General features: G+C 42.9%; 1 protein-coding gene and 2 long non-coding RNA genes across 6 annotated transcripts in view; 2 read left to right on the top strand and 1 right to left on the bottom strand.

Moving 5' to 3' along the window:
• The window catches only part of LOC110396478, a 63,677-nt gene extending 49,251 nt beyond the window's left edge, over positions 1–14,426 (bottom strand). For 3 of the 4 annotated variants that reach the window (XR_002436993.1, XR_002436990.1, XR_002436992.1), the window contains exons 1-3: positions 14,295–14,426; positions 11,840–11,980; positions 9,692–9,772 (exon numbers count right to left, since the gene is read on the bottom strand). This is a non-coding gene — a long non-coding RNA (uncharacterized LOC110396478). The remainder of the gene's footprint in view (positions 1–9,691; positions 9,773–11,839; positions 11,981–14,294) is intronic. The other variant, XR_002436991.1, reaches the window with a different exon arrangement.
• Positions 2,227–4,562, top strand: LOC110396480. The gene is made up of 2 exons (XR_002436994.1): positions 2,227–2,619; positions 3,819–4,562. It is a non-coding gene; the product is annotated as an uncharacterized LOC110396480 (long non-coding RNA).
• SCCPDH (saccharopine dehydrogenase (putative)) overlaps positions 14,432–14,865 on the top strand; it is a 9,062-nt gene continuing 8,628 nt past the window's right edge. Inside the window, exon 1 of the mRNA XM_021392121.1 lies at positions 14,432–14,836. Within this exon, the coding sequence (XP_021247796.1) occupies positions 14,434–14,836 (403 nt within the window). The 5' untranslated portion in view covers positions 14,432–14,433. The remainder of the gene's footprint in view (positions 14,837–14,865) is intronic.

Below are 14,865 nucleotides of genomic sequence, written 5' to 3'. Positions count from 1 at the left end.
TGTAAAGGTTAAAAACAAAACCAAAACAAAACAACAAACAAACAAATCCTTGTTAGGGGAAGGAATGTGTAGGTCATGTAATTAAATGAAAATAGGTCATATGATTGGAATTTTCCTTCCGAAGGAATACTCACTGCTACCAGTTTACTCAAAATGTAATGAGGAGAGAGGGATGTAACTACCATCCTTTTTTCAGGCTATTTCTTGTTTCTCACTGGATCTTTGTTTCAAATATCTCATACTAAAAAACAAAAAATAAAAATCAGACTCCTGCTGCTGCTGCTTCTGTGAGAAATATTGGCTTTTTTTCATGAAATGTACTGATAGACCAGCCTTTTAATGATACCAGGCTTTCATGTTATTGTTAAAATCTTATTTGCTTCCTTCTCAGTTTTCCTCCTCAGGAACAGTTTGATTTAGATCTACTGCAAATTTCCATTGTAGCTATACTGGAAGTTCAAAATCAGCTCCAAACAGGCAAATTAATGCCAAAACCTGTGTTTGGCCCAACTTGCACTAGTGTAATGTGAATTGTAAAGCAGCTTTCTCTCAAAATATTTTGCAAACTCATTGGCAGAGATCAAGTATTCTAATGTTTGTATCCTTTATAAGGTTACATGAAGGACTTCAATTACTGCAGTAAGATGAGCGCTAATGCATCACTTCAAGTGAACAGTTTCGTAAGCAGAACCTGTTGGAGAGGAGGCATTTAGTTAATATCTGAGACCTCGATCCATGCACTGAGTAGAGAACGTGAAAGGAATACTGAGTAGCTTTCCAGTGACTGCATGAACTGGAATCCTTACGGACAACAGGAAATGCTAATGTAATTGAAGAAAATACATAGGTACTGAAAGCCCAAATCATAAAGTACAAGCAGGCTTATTAAGTCACTGACTTTACAGCCTTATTAAATAGTGCTCTTCACAAAAGCTGCAACAGAGCTGCATTACTTTAAGATTTGTAGTTTAAGCCAAACATTTTGAGTGTTAGGCTATTTTCTTCCAGAACAACATCATAACTAAGTAGGAAAAAACCTTCTGACTCTGTCACAACATCACACCTAGCTATAGCTAAGCCAGATTTTGATATTCTCACTGTTGTTCTTGCCCAGGAAGGCCTGCATGGGTTTGTTACTGATGATCCTCTAATCTTGGAGTTATTAATTTTATTACTATTATAATTAGTGCTTAAAGCAAGAGGTGTCATACTGTTTAGCAGTGCATGAGGCTTCTGTACCTGATACCATGAGGCTTCTCTATGTTTCACTTCTTGTATATCCTACATCTCTGTAAAGCAGAGCCACTAAGTACACAGACAGACTTTGCTCTCCCTGCTCCCACCTCCCTGATACCCACATGAATAACAGCTCAAGAGCAGCCTCAAGCTCCATCTTTCTGACCCACAAAGGTGCTTCCTTTTGCTCCTACTCTTGCAACAGCCTTCTAGAGGAATTTGTTCCCAATAGAGAAGACACCTACCTAAGACTACTAAATTGCCTTATGGCTCTTGTATCACTATGGTTTGAAACCAACATGAATTTATTTCAAGCAATCTTTTTCAGTGAAAGGCAGACTGAAAGAATTCCATACTCTGCTGCTATAACTTTCCTGCTGTTTCTCGGTCTTGCTGTTCTGAAGTAAATTTTCTCTCTTTCTAGTTCAGAAATCGGAAAGCAATGTGACAGTTCCTAATTCCTTCTCAAAACAATGACATCCTGATATTACTGTTGTTTAGGTGTTTTGTTTTTTTTTTTTCATTTTAAGGCAGACTAGCAAGAGAGGCTGGAGGTCTATTTTAACAGCAGTTTTAGTTTTGCTGCAATTTGTTTTTTCATGCTGACTGGGTAATTTAATTTGTTGCTGACCTAGTTCCAGTTGTAAAAGATTAGACTATTCGTTATCACAGAAGTTTTATACCTTGGCTCTTAAAATAATGAGACTTTCTGAAAATATTTGTTATAGACTATTAATAAATATTGTAATATTTTGCTAACTGAGTTCCCTGTTTCATATGAAAATATTTTGTTTGTACATAGCCTTGATGGTAAGTCTTTTTTAATTGTAAGGCATAATTACTACCAGGAAGGGTGACACTGAAATTCAGCAGTGAACTAGTTTTTGATCAGCAAGGCACATGACATTGTTGTCACAGATACTGTGGCTTCATTGCATGTTTCTTTCCCTCCAGCAATAACGAGGCAAATGCATTCACTGTAATTAGAGATTTGAAACCTGTGTTGTGTAATTGGTTCTGCTACACTGAGCAGAATGAGTGTCCTTTTTCAAAAGCAGAAGACAGAAAAACAAGTTAACTGAGTGATCTGTGCAGTCTCCCGCCTGTCCTGCCGTCCCCTCTAGGTGACCGATTCTTGCGTGCTTGCTCTCACTTCAGCAGTCCTGGGAGGAGCAATCAGTTCCCACAAAGTTTCTCGAAGCAGTTTGCCTGACTTCTAGCAGGTTTCTGGGGAGGACCTGGATCCAGCCTACCTTGAATAAGAGCTGTGGAAGGAGATGGCTACGACTTTTCTGGTTCCACCTATCGTGGGAATTCACCCTGGCTCCACCAATGTGTGACTAATTTCCTGGACAGGGGAACTGACATAAACCTCTGGTGTAGGTAAGGAAAACGAAATTGTTACTGGTTATGTATTCCAGTGTACTTAAGGTAATTTCAGCAGTATTTGATGGTACTTGGGATCTGGATGCACATCCAAGGTGTTGCTGCTCAGCTAGAAGTTTGGAGGACTCTTGGACATAAGCTTAAAGTTCCTCCGGTAGGTTTCTAGGGTGGGAAAATCAGCAGAGCAGCATTCCTGGAGCTGCTCGGTGATTAACAATGAGGGCTGTAATAACATGTTCACCATAAACATTTCTGCTGTTTCCCCTCCCAGGCACGTATTGCAAAAGAGTCCATGGAGACCTTTGTGCCATCCCTACCCAGCAGAGCCTGCGGCCGCTCTGCCTGCCTGCCAAGGGAGCCGTGGGGATGCGGGGAGAGGCAGCTGGCATGCCAGGGGAGCTGCCTCAGCCTTGAGAAAGCAAGAGGGCCCAAGGGAGTGGGAGGGAATAAAGTGGAAAACACTGTAGATACAGCTTTTGGATTCAAATGAGAGAGCGGCTCTTTGTGGGCTTTATTTGTAAGGGTTTTCAGAGATATCCTTTTTACCACCCAGAATGCTGCTAAGCAATTACGAAATGTTAGCTGTGATTTCAGACATTTATGCAATCAGCTGTTTCTGGGACACAGGTGATCAGAGCTGAAGGCTTCCTCTCTGTGTTGTATTTTCAGCACTTTGTGCTTTATCCCAGGCCAAACAGTATTTTTGTAGTCTCAATTAAATGGATGTATATTCTTATTAGAATCTGACTTCTGGAGATCATTGTGTCCAATCCCCTGCCAAAGCAGTTCCCTACAGCAGGCCACATGGGAAAGCATCCAGATGGGTCTCGAATATCTCCAGAGAAGGAGACTTCACAGCCTCTCTGGGCAGCCTGTTCTTGTGCTCTGTCACCCTCACAGTAATGAAATTCTTCTTTGTGTTGGTGCGGAACTCCCTGTGTTCCAGTTTCTGCCCATTGCCCCTTGTTCTATTGCTGTGTGCCACCAAAAAGAGTCCAACCCCATCGATGTGATTCTCACACTTTAGTTATTTAAAAACAGTGATGAGATCCCCTCTCAGTCTTCTCTTTTCCAGGCTTAACAGACACAGGTTTCTCAGCTTTTCCTCATAAGGGAAATGCTCCAGGCCCTTAATCACCTTTGTTGCCTTCCACTGAATTCTTTTTCTGTTCTCTTCCTGCTTACATTGAAAGCAGGACAGCACCATGGGCCTGACCCTAGTGATGGACACCAATTCTGGACAAGCATACACTGACCCAAGCCCAGCCTGGCAGCGCATGCGAGAGAAAAATCACCCACCACCAAGCGATGCAGCCTGCCAGCGCTGCGGGCTCCTCAGGCATTGCAGGGCCTGGTACTGGGGTCCACCACACATCCTAGGCCATGAGCAAGGTGAAATGCCTCATGCAGCATGGCTGGTGGCTGCCACCATAGCAGGACTGCAACAAGCTTCGGTTCACTGTGTGGGTTTTTGAAATTGGGCATAGAAGAACGTGGGAAAGGACTCAAGCATTAATGAGAGGAAAATCGGTCCACATCTTGCAGGTACAGTAGCTGATAAGAGCACAGGGCTGTTCCTCAGATCTAAGTGATGCTGAACAATTTCTCTGCTCCGGATTTTCAATGCAAAAATCCATGCTCACCAATGCAGCTCATAAATGCTTGACAGTAACATTCAGGATATCTGTAATACTCTTTGAACCAGACATACAAGTTTAGTAGCTGTTTTTAACTGGTAATTGTGCAGTACAGTGAGCATCTACGGCCTGTTTTCAGAGGTGACTTACATGCCTAAATCCTAATGAGTTATTTTTAAGCTAGAATGTCCTAGTTTCAGCTTCAGGTTCACCTACTGGACCTTGTTATCTGTCCTTAGAGGAAAGATTGGTCATTTTTAATAAAATGAAAAAAAAAAAAAGGGCAGAAAGGACAATTGGAGCTCTTAATGTTTACCAAGGGCATGGAGCCATTATAAGACTTAAGCGAGTGATCATTAGAGATCACTTCTTTTGGGAGGTATTGCTGTTAGGTGTACAATGAAATGGAACAGCGCTCTGTCTTCAAGTCCACTAAAGAGCCTTTACTTTGTTTAAGCGCTGTTTTTAAACAGGCCTCAGTGTGCTGCTGTTAACTTAGTTTCATGCCTCTTTTGTGCTTCCATTGCCCCAGGCTGGATGGTTTCAGCATTATGTGCTTCCTCTGATATGGAATCTGACCATATTGCTCTAAGCTACCTGCCCAGGAGGGAAAGAGACTGCTGTGGCTCCTGCTAACCCAGCCCCTGGGTGCTTCATCTCCACCTGAGATCTTCCAGGATCTTCCTGAGATTTTTCTCCTTGCAGCTTGCACTTCCCCTGGCAGATGTGCTAACAGCCTTTCATTGTAATCCCAACAATGTCATGATTGCTAGCATGCCCACTACTAAACTTGCACCTGGATTTGAGAACTTGGGAACAGAAGTCCAGGCAGAGCTGTGAGGGAATTACTTCTCTGCTGTAAAGGAGATAGGACCGTAGAATACTGTTAGTGGCATACATCTCAGAGGTAAGGATTTATTTAGTGGCATGGGACTCCTGAAGAGGATGAGTATATGAACAGGAGTTAATTTGCTGTTGTGGCTGAATAGTGCAAAGAAACGTGGTCCCACAGGCACAGCAAAATTGAAAACAAGCCAAAGAACAGCAAAATCAGGAAACAGTAACAGTAGTGCACAGCTTGCTGTAAAAGCAATGCCTACAAGAGAGGATAAAAATGAGACAAGGCGCTCAACCTTGCACCAAGTCAGCGCCGGGTGAAGTAAGCTGTGTACAAATCCAATGCAAAACAGCAGGAGAACTGGAAAACATGCTTACACTGACGACTAGATAGCTGAGAGTTGTTTTGGTTAAAATATTCCTATTTTTCCCCCACTGTGAGGACACAGGTAGATGTGTGTGCATGTATGGAAGAGCCGAGGCAACAGTAGCTGAAGCTGTAGCTGAAGCTCTTTGCATACAGAAGCATCCTGATTTCAAAAGTAAATAATCAAACTGGTAGGAAGAGAAATGCCATCAGGATTAACACATCTCAAGCCACGTGTTCAATGAGACAGAGAGAAACATTTATTTAAAATGATTGTTTTGGTTTTGAAACCTTTATGTTTTAAAAAGGAATGATTTGAAATATTTTAAAGTTTGTAAAGGAGATTTGAATGGGAAAATAACCTAGATTCTGACACTTAAATGAGTGGTACCCTCTTCCTTTTAGGCTTATAGTGGCCATGTTTCAGAATTCATTCATCAATTCAGAAAATTGGGCAGTTTGACTTTTACAAATATATAGAGATTCACACATTTTCCTGTTACTATGATACCAAGGGAATTGATTTATACGCCAGCCGTGTTTCTGGTGGTTGTTTTCACACTTCTGATGGCGAAAGCCCTGTCTCATCTTCCCTTCCAGAAATGCTACTTTAGAAAATATTTATGCTACCTAAAGTAGGAAGTTACATAAAGCTACTGCTTTTGTTTTGCAGGAGCTTTGGTAACAGTCTAGTCTCAACTTGTTTCTAACGCTATTAAAAATGTATTTGTTCTTTTTTTTTTTTTACTTCTCTAGCAACTTCTGAAAAAAAGAACTTAGTTTTGTGAAGTAGAATTAATAGGAACTGTACCGGACAGGTACAAAGACCCTTTGTCTGCTTATTAAAAATATATATATTTACATGTATATACATATAAATGTAGCTATTCAGTCCACAAGTATATGACAGCTGGTAGTGATCTCTGAATTTAGAAAAACAGTACGATTCGCTAGAGGGAGCTCAGACATAGTTTCTGAGCCTAGCAAGGAGCTGCTCCAGTCAGTCTGTTAAATGCTTCATGTTTTGTAAACCTTTCATGTCAATCTAGTTTCTGTGTGGGCAACTGCAGACTCTGTATCATGAAAAGCATGCTGAACTTTCAATTGCTGATAAATTGTAGAAGACTGAACTGGAACAGGGAGGTGTCAAACTTTAATTTGTTTGCATGTCAGAATCAGGAGATGTTACCAGAATACGTTTTTCCAAATCATAAAAATGGGTCAGAAGTGGTATGTTTCCATCCTTGCCTGCCTCCCCTTTCCTAGTGTGTTCCTTCCCTTCATCAGATCCCCAGATGCATGTATTTCTTCAGGTCCCACTCCCACAAGCTGGTGCACTACCCCAGATCTTCTACCCTCCTTTCCTTGTAACTCTCCTCACCAAGATCCCAGTCTTTGGACTCTGCCTATCGACTGAATGCCTTCAACTGAAGCCACTCACCTACTTACAGTCCATCAGATTTCACCAGCACTTTGCACTTAATTTTATCCTCTCTCCCTATCTTTTCTTCTTCTACCATGCTGAGCTGCAAGCACAGGTTGCTGTACCACCTGGCTTGCTGCTGCAGGCAGTTTGAGTGGAGCAGTTGAATGCACCAGGTGTAGCAATGAGGTTCTGTTGACTGGCTGTAATTGCTGTTATGAAAGCACTTACCTAATGTTCAGGAAGTTATTAATGAGCAAAGAATTTTATAAATATGCTTCTCTGGTGGCCAGGTTATCAACCGTCTGGCAGTCCCTGTCCTCCCCTCACACAGTAGCTGTTGACAAGGAAATATTTATTCCTCTTCAGATAAAAGCTGGCACAATGGAGACTTTGAATCTGCTACTGTAGATACATGTTTTTTGTTTTTTTTTTTTAAATTTAAAAAACTCTTGTGAAAATTGTGTGCCACATCTTGAGAGTCTCTTTTCTGGCAAACCATGAATTAGAAAAGTCATCTAAATCACCTAGGGCAGTCGTAGGCACTGTGCTCTCCAGGAGGAGGTGAGAGAATATCAGACTGGGGCCTCTGACCTTTATCCACTCTGCAAATGTTCAGCTGTACAAAGAAAATAGCATGTTCAGCTCATTATTTTCCATGAGTCAAGCAAGTTTTTATAGGTGACAAGACAAGATGGTGTTGCTGAAGTAAAACCTTAAATAACTGATTCTCAGTCCACTTAAGACACATTGATGCTACCCTAGAAATTCAGAAAAGAGGAGAGAGTTGTCTCTGTGTTAGTTAAGTGAGGCTCCATTGTGACATAAACCAATGCTGGGCTCTACGCAGGCTTTGCAAACAGTCATGTGGGGATGTTGGAAGTATGTCAAGAATGACGAAGTATGCTCCACTGCAGGTATCCCTGTCCTGAAGGACCACCAGGTTCTTTAGTATTTCTCAAAGTTCAGTGACCAGCCCTGCATACCGCTGAGCTGCCCAGCTCAACAAAATGAGGGGAATTTGCTGGCTCTGCATTACATGCTGTGTTTTTGTTCTTTCCATCCTCAGTAAATGCTACGTGTACCAGCTACTAAATCTAAACTCAGTCTGTGGTACGACAGTGGTCTGAAGGCTAAATTTCTGCTTTCCAAAGATTGAACAAAAGGAAATAATTTATAATTCTTGTGGCAATTCTCAGAAAACTTCCTTGATAGAACATATTTCTGAGCTGCATATTTTGGAAAATGTGCCCCATTCTAACATTACAGATACCAGAAATCCATTCAGATCTTTTCTACAAGGAAAATGGAATACATTTTACCTTTGCCCATGTTAGAGACATCTAAATTCAACTGGAGGTCTCCTGTGAGAAGTTTTGTTGGGATTTGTGCTGCTGTTTAACAGTAGCTGCACGGGAGACACAGAAGAAGGTACTTTGAAGCACTGCTTCCCACAGCATAGAAATACCTCTTCAGGGTGCAGTGGCCAAGAGCTACAAGGCCCTTGAGAACAGTAACACCTGTGCAGTTCAGCTATGATTTATAAACGCAACAAAAATGAGGCATTGTGCTTTTGCCAGTGTGTAAAACTGGACAATCTGAGTCCTTCTTTGCATGAAAGCAGACTGTGTACAAAGCTAAAGATGAAAAGTATTTGTGGATACTGTATGTGAACACTGACACAGCATTCAAATGCACTGAACAGAGAGAGGCACGTGGGTGTGCAGCCAGGCCTGGCTGGCCACCAAGCAGTTCTGTAGGCAACTGAAGCCAGTAAACCACAGTGCATGACTGAGGAACTGTATATTTGTGCCTGCAAGCAGATCTAGCTAATTAGTGCAAATATGTATCTTTCCCTCTATAATGGCATTGCTTAAGTAAGGTACAAGAAACATTAAAGACTATTTAGAACCTGTTGTTGCACTCATGAGGTAGTTGAGGGAAAGGTGGCTAGAGAATTTTACAATTCACTCCACTGCTGCAGATTGCAGATGGTAAAGAACAGGTGAGCTGTGTGCTCCATCTGCTCACTCCTGTGGCAACACTTTGCATCCTCACAGTGTCCTGGTGTTCTGCCCTGCACACTTGCAAGTGCAGTTCCAGGTGTCCCATCCACTGGTGCTTACCAAATCACTGCCCTCATCCTCCCACCAAATCTTTTGCTGTGAGGACTGAGTTGTATCAGCCACATTTGCTCCGGTGCACGTTTCATATTGAAAGTCCTTCACTCTGTCCCTAGAAGTCACATCCTCAGATATCTGCAAAGCGTTTTCCTGCCTTTGTAGCTATTTTTAACTTAATAATATAGATGGAATTTGATTTTTCCTGACAGGAGTCTCCATCCTTCTGGATAATTCATTATTTTCTGGATTATTTTCTTGGAACCATCTGCAATTTATTAGTATATTTATTGTAGTGAAGCAGCTGAACCAGAACTCAGTGTTTTAAATTAGACTTTCAGATGCTGACAGCGTTGTATTTCCTTCTCTGTGATCTCATGATTCTGCATAGCTAGTATCTCCCACACTTGCCATTCACCAGGCAAAGCTTTTATTCCTATCTCTCAACACAACTACCTTCCATGTTTTAACCTCCCACTGAATGTCTGAAACTTGGATCACTTCTCCAGTACAGTCTGCTTTTTCTGAACCTTTTCACTTTGTAATTTCTTAGCCGCTTTTGAATTTGGAGTGAATCCAATTTTGGGAGCTGGACTAGATGACCTTTACAGGTCCCTTCCAACTCAAATGATTCCATGATTCTATGAATGATTTCTGTGCACCTGCTACAGTAGTAAGTGCTTACCTTATGGCCACTTTTCAAATGTTTAACTGTTGTCATCAAAATGACTGGTGAGATGTCAGATGGGGCAGAGCCCTGCAGTACCTACAAAGAGCACCATCTTTTAGCTATTTGTCTCTAATATACCACGTGGCCGCTTTTATTATATGGTGTTCTGATGCAAGTTTGGTTGTTGTTCAGTGTTATCAGAAGAATGTGTTCTTCCCCTATGCTTTCCTGTTTCTCCATAAAAGAAAGCTAGAATGTGACTGCAATACTGTGGGTTTATTAATCCTCTCATTCCTGCACATTTTTCGGGTTCAGTCTGAGAACTGACAACTGCAGGATGTGTTGAATGACCTCCACTCTACCTCTATGAGTTGAGCATGCATTTATTTATTCTTCTAAGAGATTGCTTAGAGTTGTGTATGAATGGGAAAGTGTATACACACAACTTATAAGCAAGAGAAGAGCAGGGGGTCTGCAGGCGTCATAAACTCTCATGTGGTCTTTTGTAAGCTCCAAATTAAGAAATAAGTAAAATAGGCAGAAATAACTTTGCTCGGTTACTATTACTTGGCTGAATACATATACGTATGTATACTACATATACATCAATTTTAAAAGGTGTGAAGCATTTTAGAATACTTGGCTTTCCTTCCTATTGCTGAATTTCAGTATTTGCATCCATTCTACTTTGTGTTCTTCATTTTTCTGTCTTTAATTCCATAAAATTTGTTTACCAGAAAATAGAATATTACCAAACTGCCACAGATGGAAAGCAACTCCCCGTTGAACTGAATTTAGGAAATGCATTTCTTAATTTCAAGCTTTTCGTTTTTTCAGGAGTTGCACTCGGTGATCCTTATGGGTCCTTTCCAACTCTGGATATTCTATGATTCTATCATTTTTTCTCCCACTCTAAATGGTTTGGTTTATTACAAATTCAAAAGCTCTGTACGGTGCAGCTTTTTGGAGCATCTGATTATAAAGCCATATTCTGCATATGTTAAGGATAAGATACACTGCGGCACTGAGAAGCGTGGGCTTTGTTCCAGGAACATTTGTTCTCACAGGCTTACAGTGCTGAGTAACTGCAGCTGGTAGGTAGGTGCCTGCCTTTCTTTTTTATTCCATATAGACTCACCACAGCATTTTTCATACTCTGCAATGAATTATCCATGCATTATTAGATAGCATTATTTCCCAACACTTCTGCCTAATCTCATGCTCTACTTTTCTTGCATCCTGTAGTAACTTTTGTAGTGATGCAACTCAAAGACCTTACTTTATTCTTTGGGGTATGATACAATTACAGTGATGGATTTTTAAAAGCACTGCCCTCATGCTGCACTGTGCAACTGATAGCACATTGCATTCTTCCTGCTACCTTATTGTTGAAGTGATGGAACAGCATCTTCATTTTCCACTCTAATAAACAAAACATATCCTGAAGTTATAACTGAGTGGGAAAAAATTAACCCTGGATTGGTGTCTGAAGAATATATAAATATTGAAAGCAAGGATTTTCTCAGGACACCAACAGCATCAAATGAAGAGATGATAAGTGCTGTTGTAAATGCCTGCAGACTCAGATCCTGCCACAGGCTCTAGGTGGAACAGGAGAAGGTAGCAAAGGGAAGCATGCCCCTTTTTATTGAAAGGACTGGAAAAGACAAGGCTTGCTCGTGAGCCCAAGTGTGCTTTTTGGTCCCAAAGAAATTGGAAAGGCCTTCTAGCGATCAAAGTTATTTTAGACTGAGGCAGTCTGGTTTAAAGAGGCTTTAACTGAAGTACTTTTAAATCTTTAAACAAACATCTGTGTGCACATGTGTATTTTAAAAAAAAAATCAGTACCTTCAAATCTGAAAACACAAGATTTAAAAAGAAACAGTGATGTATTTTTATGAGCTTCTAAAGCTGATCCAGGTAGGAACCTCCCTTGGGGAGCAGCAGCTGGCAGCAGATCTGGCATTTCTTGTCTTTTTATTGGACACGGGGAAAATGTAAGGCATCCCACAGCTTTCCCACAGAATAATTTTTGCAATCCTGCATTGGCAACACTAACTAGGGAGACAGGTTAACCTTTGCCTCTAGTCAAGACTGCTGTAAGCCTTCCATGTAAAATCAGAGCCTTGACATTCCCTTGATGTTTGCTATTTTGAAACCTACCTGCCTACTTCTCAGTTCCAAGGTCAGGATTGTAAGCTGGCTTAGAGACTTTGCTTTTTGGTCTTCTTTTTACGGAGGGTACTGGAGTGGAACTGGAGTTGCCGACAAACAGAAGGATTTTTCCACTTGCCAGCCACGTCTCTGCCAAGAAAAAAAAGGAGTTGGAGTTGCCATTATGAAATTTTATGCAAACAAAGTAACAGTTTTGCCTTGTGTTTTTTACGTCCTTCTCACTGGTTTTCAGGTGTCCCTCAGCAGCTCTACAAGTCTCATTTCTTGCTCGCATAAGCTGCAATTTATATGAACTATTTTGCTCCAGTAGATGTGTTTTAAAGAAATATAGCTGACGCTGAAAGAGTAGAGGACACCTTGAGAGTTGTGACTTGCTAAACAGGGTAATTCTGCCCGATTTGGTGTAACATTTCAGTCCCTGAGAGGGTTCTCAGCTCTGCATACAAGCCTGCATTGCCAGGCCACTGCCCAACAATGCAGTGCAGGCCTTATTAACTGCATATGGCACGAGGAAGCTTATGCAGCCCCGATTCTTCACAGATGGTCCCAATCAGAATTGTAGCTTTGTAAATTGCTTTGGTTTTTTTGGGTGGTGAGAGGGGATGAGATGTGAAAGAGGGATGATGGAGAGGAAGAAGGAGAGAAGGCAAGAGAGAAAGAGAGGCAAGTTTCTGGAACAAAGGGCTGAGGAAAGCTCACTGAGGATGCTAGCCAGGCCTGCGAGCTGTGTCAGAGCCTCACACAACTTGCAGACTCCTTACAATTTCCTGTTATCAAACAATTCTAAAAGTTGAACCAAAGTTTGGAGAAAAAATAATTCTTGTTTACTTCAAGCTGGGGAAAAATCTCTCTCTTACTGTTGTGACTTCTTTTCAAAGCTTTTGCAGAGGAGAAGAGTGGAATACCAAAGACAGTGTCATCAAAGAAAATAGTCTTTATTTTGAGAATAGGAAGAAGAGAAAAATGAAGGCAAAGAAGAAAGTTGCTCAGAGGAGTTTGGCAGCTTTAAGAGCACAGCTGGAAGTTATCCCAGTGTGTAGGAAGGACGAGATGATAGTGAGAAACCAGCTCGCCCAATGAGATGTTCAGTGACCTCAAACAAGAAACTGGTTTTGCAGGGTTGCTCTGTAAATCAGATCAACAAAATGATCTGGATTAATAAAGAACACAAAACCCGTCTTTGTCCTCCCCCCCACTTCTCCTTTGTTTTTTGTTAGACTGAGTTGTTTCATTGACACAGCTGATGGCGTAGGCCTACAAACTACAGCATCAGCACAACTCGAGGAGTGGAGCCGGTGCTTGGAGTGAGGATCTCCCATGCCTCGGGAGATGGAATGTTCAAAATGTATTCAGGAAGGACATCAATCTTCACCACAAATCCAACATGGGAAAAGACAAAGCAGAACGAGCCTTGGAAATAAAATGGGCAATGAGCTGAATGTGCACCAGCAAAGGGACACTCACAGAGAAAAGGCAAATGTTTGGGCATATTGAGATGGGGATTGATTCCAGCACATCACATCACCTTTTAAATCAATTTAGACCTGGGAAAGTTAACATGGGGCTTCGCAACGGACACCAGGTTTCAAGAAAAATGTAAACCAGCTGCAGAGAGTTGGAAAAACAAGAAGAAAGGTAGATGTGTGAAATGATCTATGAGGAAAGATGAAAAGAATAAGTACTTTTAACCTAGGGAAAGCTGACAAGATGCATGGAAGTTTCCAGCTTAGCAGCATTTTTTTCCTATATACTCCTCAGGAATGAAATCTTTTATCAACGTCTGTCCTCTAGGAAGAGGAATCATAGGATATCCTGAGTTGGAAGGGACCCATAAGGATCACTGAGTCCAGCTCCTGGCTCCACGCAGGACCATCCGAAAATGAGAGAAAGGGCTGAACTTAATTAGAGGATGTGTAGACCTAGCTTTGTGCTCCCAGTGATAAGGGCATCAGTGCTGGAGGAGATGGCCTGGGGACTAGTGTGACGTTTCTGTCACTGGAGGTCTTCAGCTCACAAGCCTCTGCCAGGGCTGACTTAGGTATGGGAGATGCTCCCTGCAAGCCTCAGGGATTGAGGTGAGCAGCCTGGCCAGGGAGAGCACAGAAAATATGATCGTGCTTCACTGTGCTGGGCCATCACCAGTGGTCCTCATCACTGAGATGTACAGGGTCATCGCAATGGGAACGACGTGTTTGGAGTTGCACTGCCTTTGTTGCTGAGCAGAACCTAAGTACTTCATAGAATCATAGAACGGTTTAGGTTGGAAGGGACATTTAAGACCACCTAGTTCCTACTCCCCTGCTATTCGCAGGGACACCTCCCTCTAGAGCAGGTTGCTCACAGCCCCATCCAGCCTGGCCTTGAATGCTTCTACGGAAGGGGCATCCACAACCTCTCTGGGCAACTATTTGCTGTAACTGGGGAGGAAACTGACTGATTTTACCTGTATGTAATTATGCTTTCCTTTCTGATTAACAGCAGTTCTTAGTTCATCCGCATGGCTGATCTGACAAGTGCACGTTGATCATTCGTAGTAGTGCTGCGCTGCTAGGGACAATGTCTGCTGTGAGTACAGAAAGCGGATGGAACGGCGGCAGCAACCACCCCCACAGCCGCAGCGCGAGCCGCCAACGGCCGCAACGGCCGCCCCGCGCGCCGGGCCGGGGCTGGGCGTGGGGCGGGGCCGGGCGTGGGGCGGGGTCGCGCCGTGCCGGCCGCTGCCAGGCGCTGAGCGGTTGTGCGGAGCTTCGCTGCCTGCCATCCTGTCCCATCCTCTCGCCATGGCGGCCGGCAGCGGGGAGGCGGCCGAGCGGCCCTACGAGCTGGTGGTGTTCGGGGCCAGCGGCTTCACCGGGCAGTTTGTGGTGGAGGAGGTGGCGCGGGCGGCGAGCGGCGGGGAGCTGCGCGGCCCCCTGCGCTGGGCCGTGGCCGGGCGCAGTCGGAACAAGCTGCAGGAGGTGCTGGAGCGGACGGCCGAGCGGCTGGGTACGAACCGCGGCCGTGTGGCGCGGCGG

This window comes from Numida meleagris, chromosome 3 (assembly GCF_002078875.1).
Source record: "Numida meleagris isolate 19003 breed g44 Domestic line chromosome 3, NumMel1.0, whole genome shotgun sequence".
Classification (NCBI taxonomy): domain Eukaryota; kingdom Metazoa; phylum Chordata; class Aves; order Galliformes; family Numididae; genus Numida; species Numida meleagris.
The sequence above is the reverse complement of the archived record's forward strand: the minus strand, read 5'-3'. Positions and strand labels throughout refer to the sequence as shown.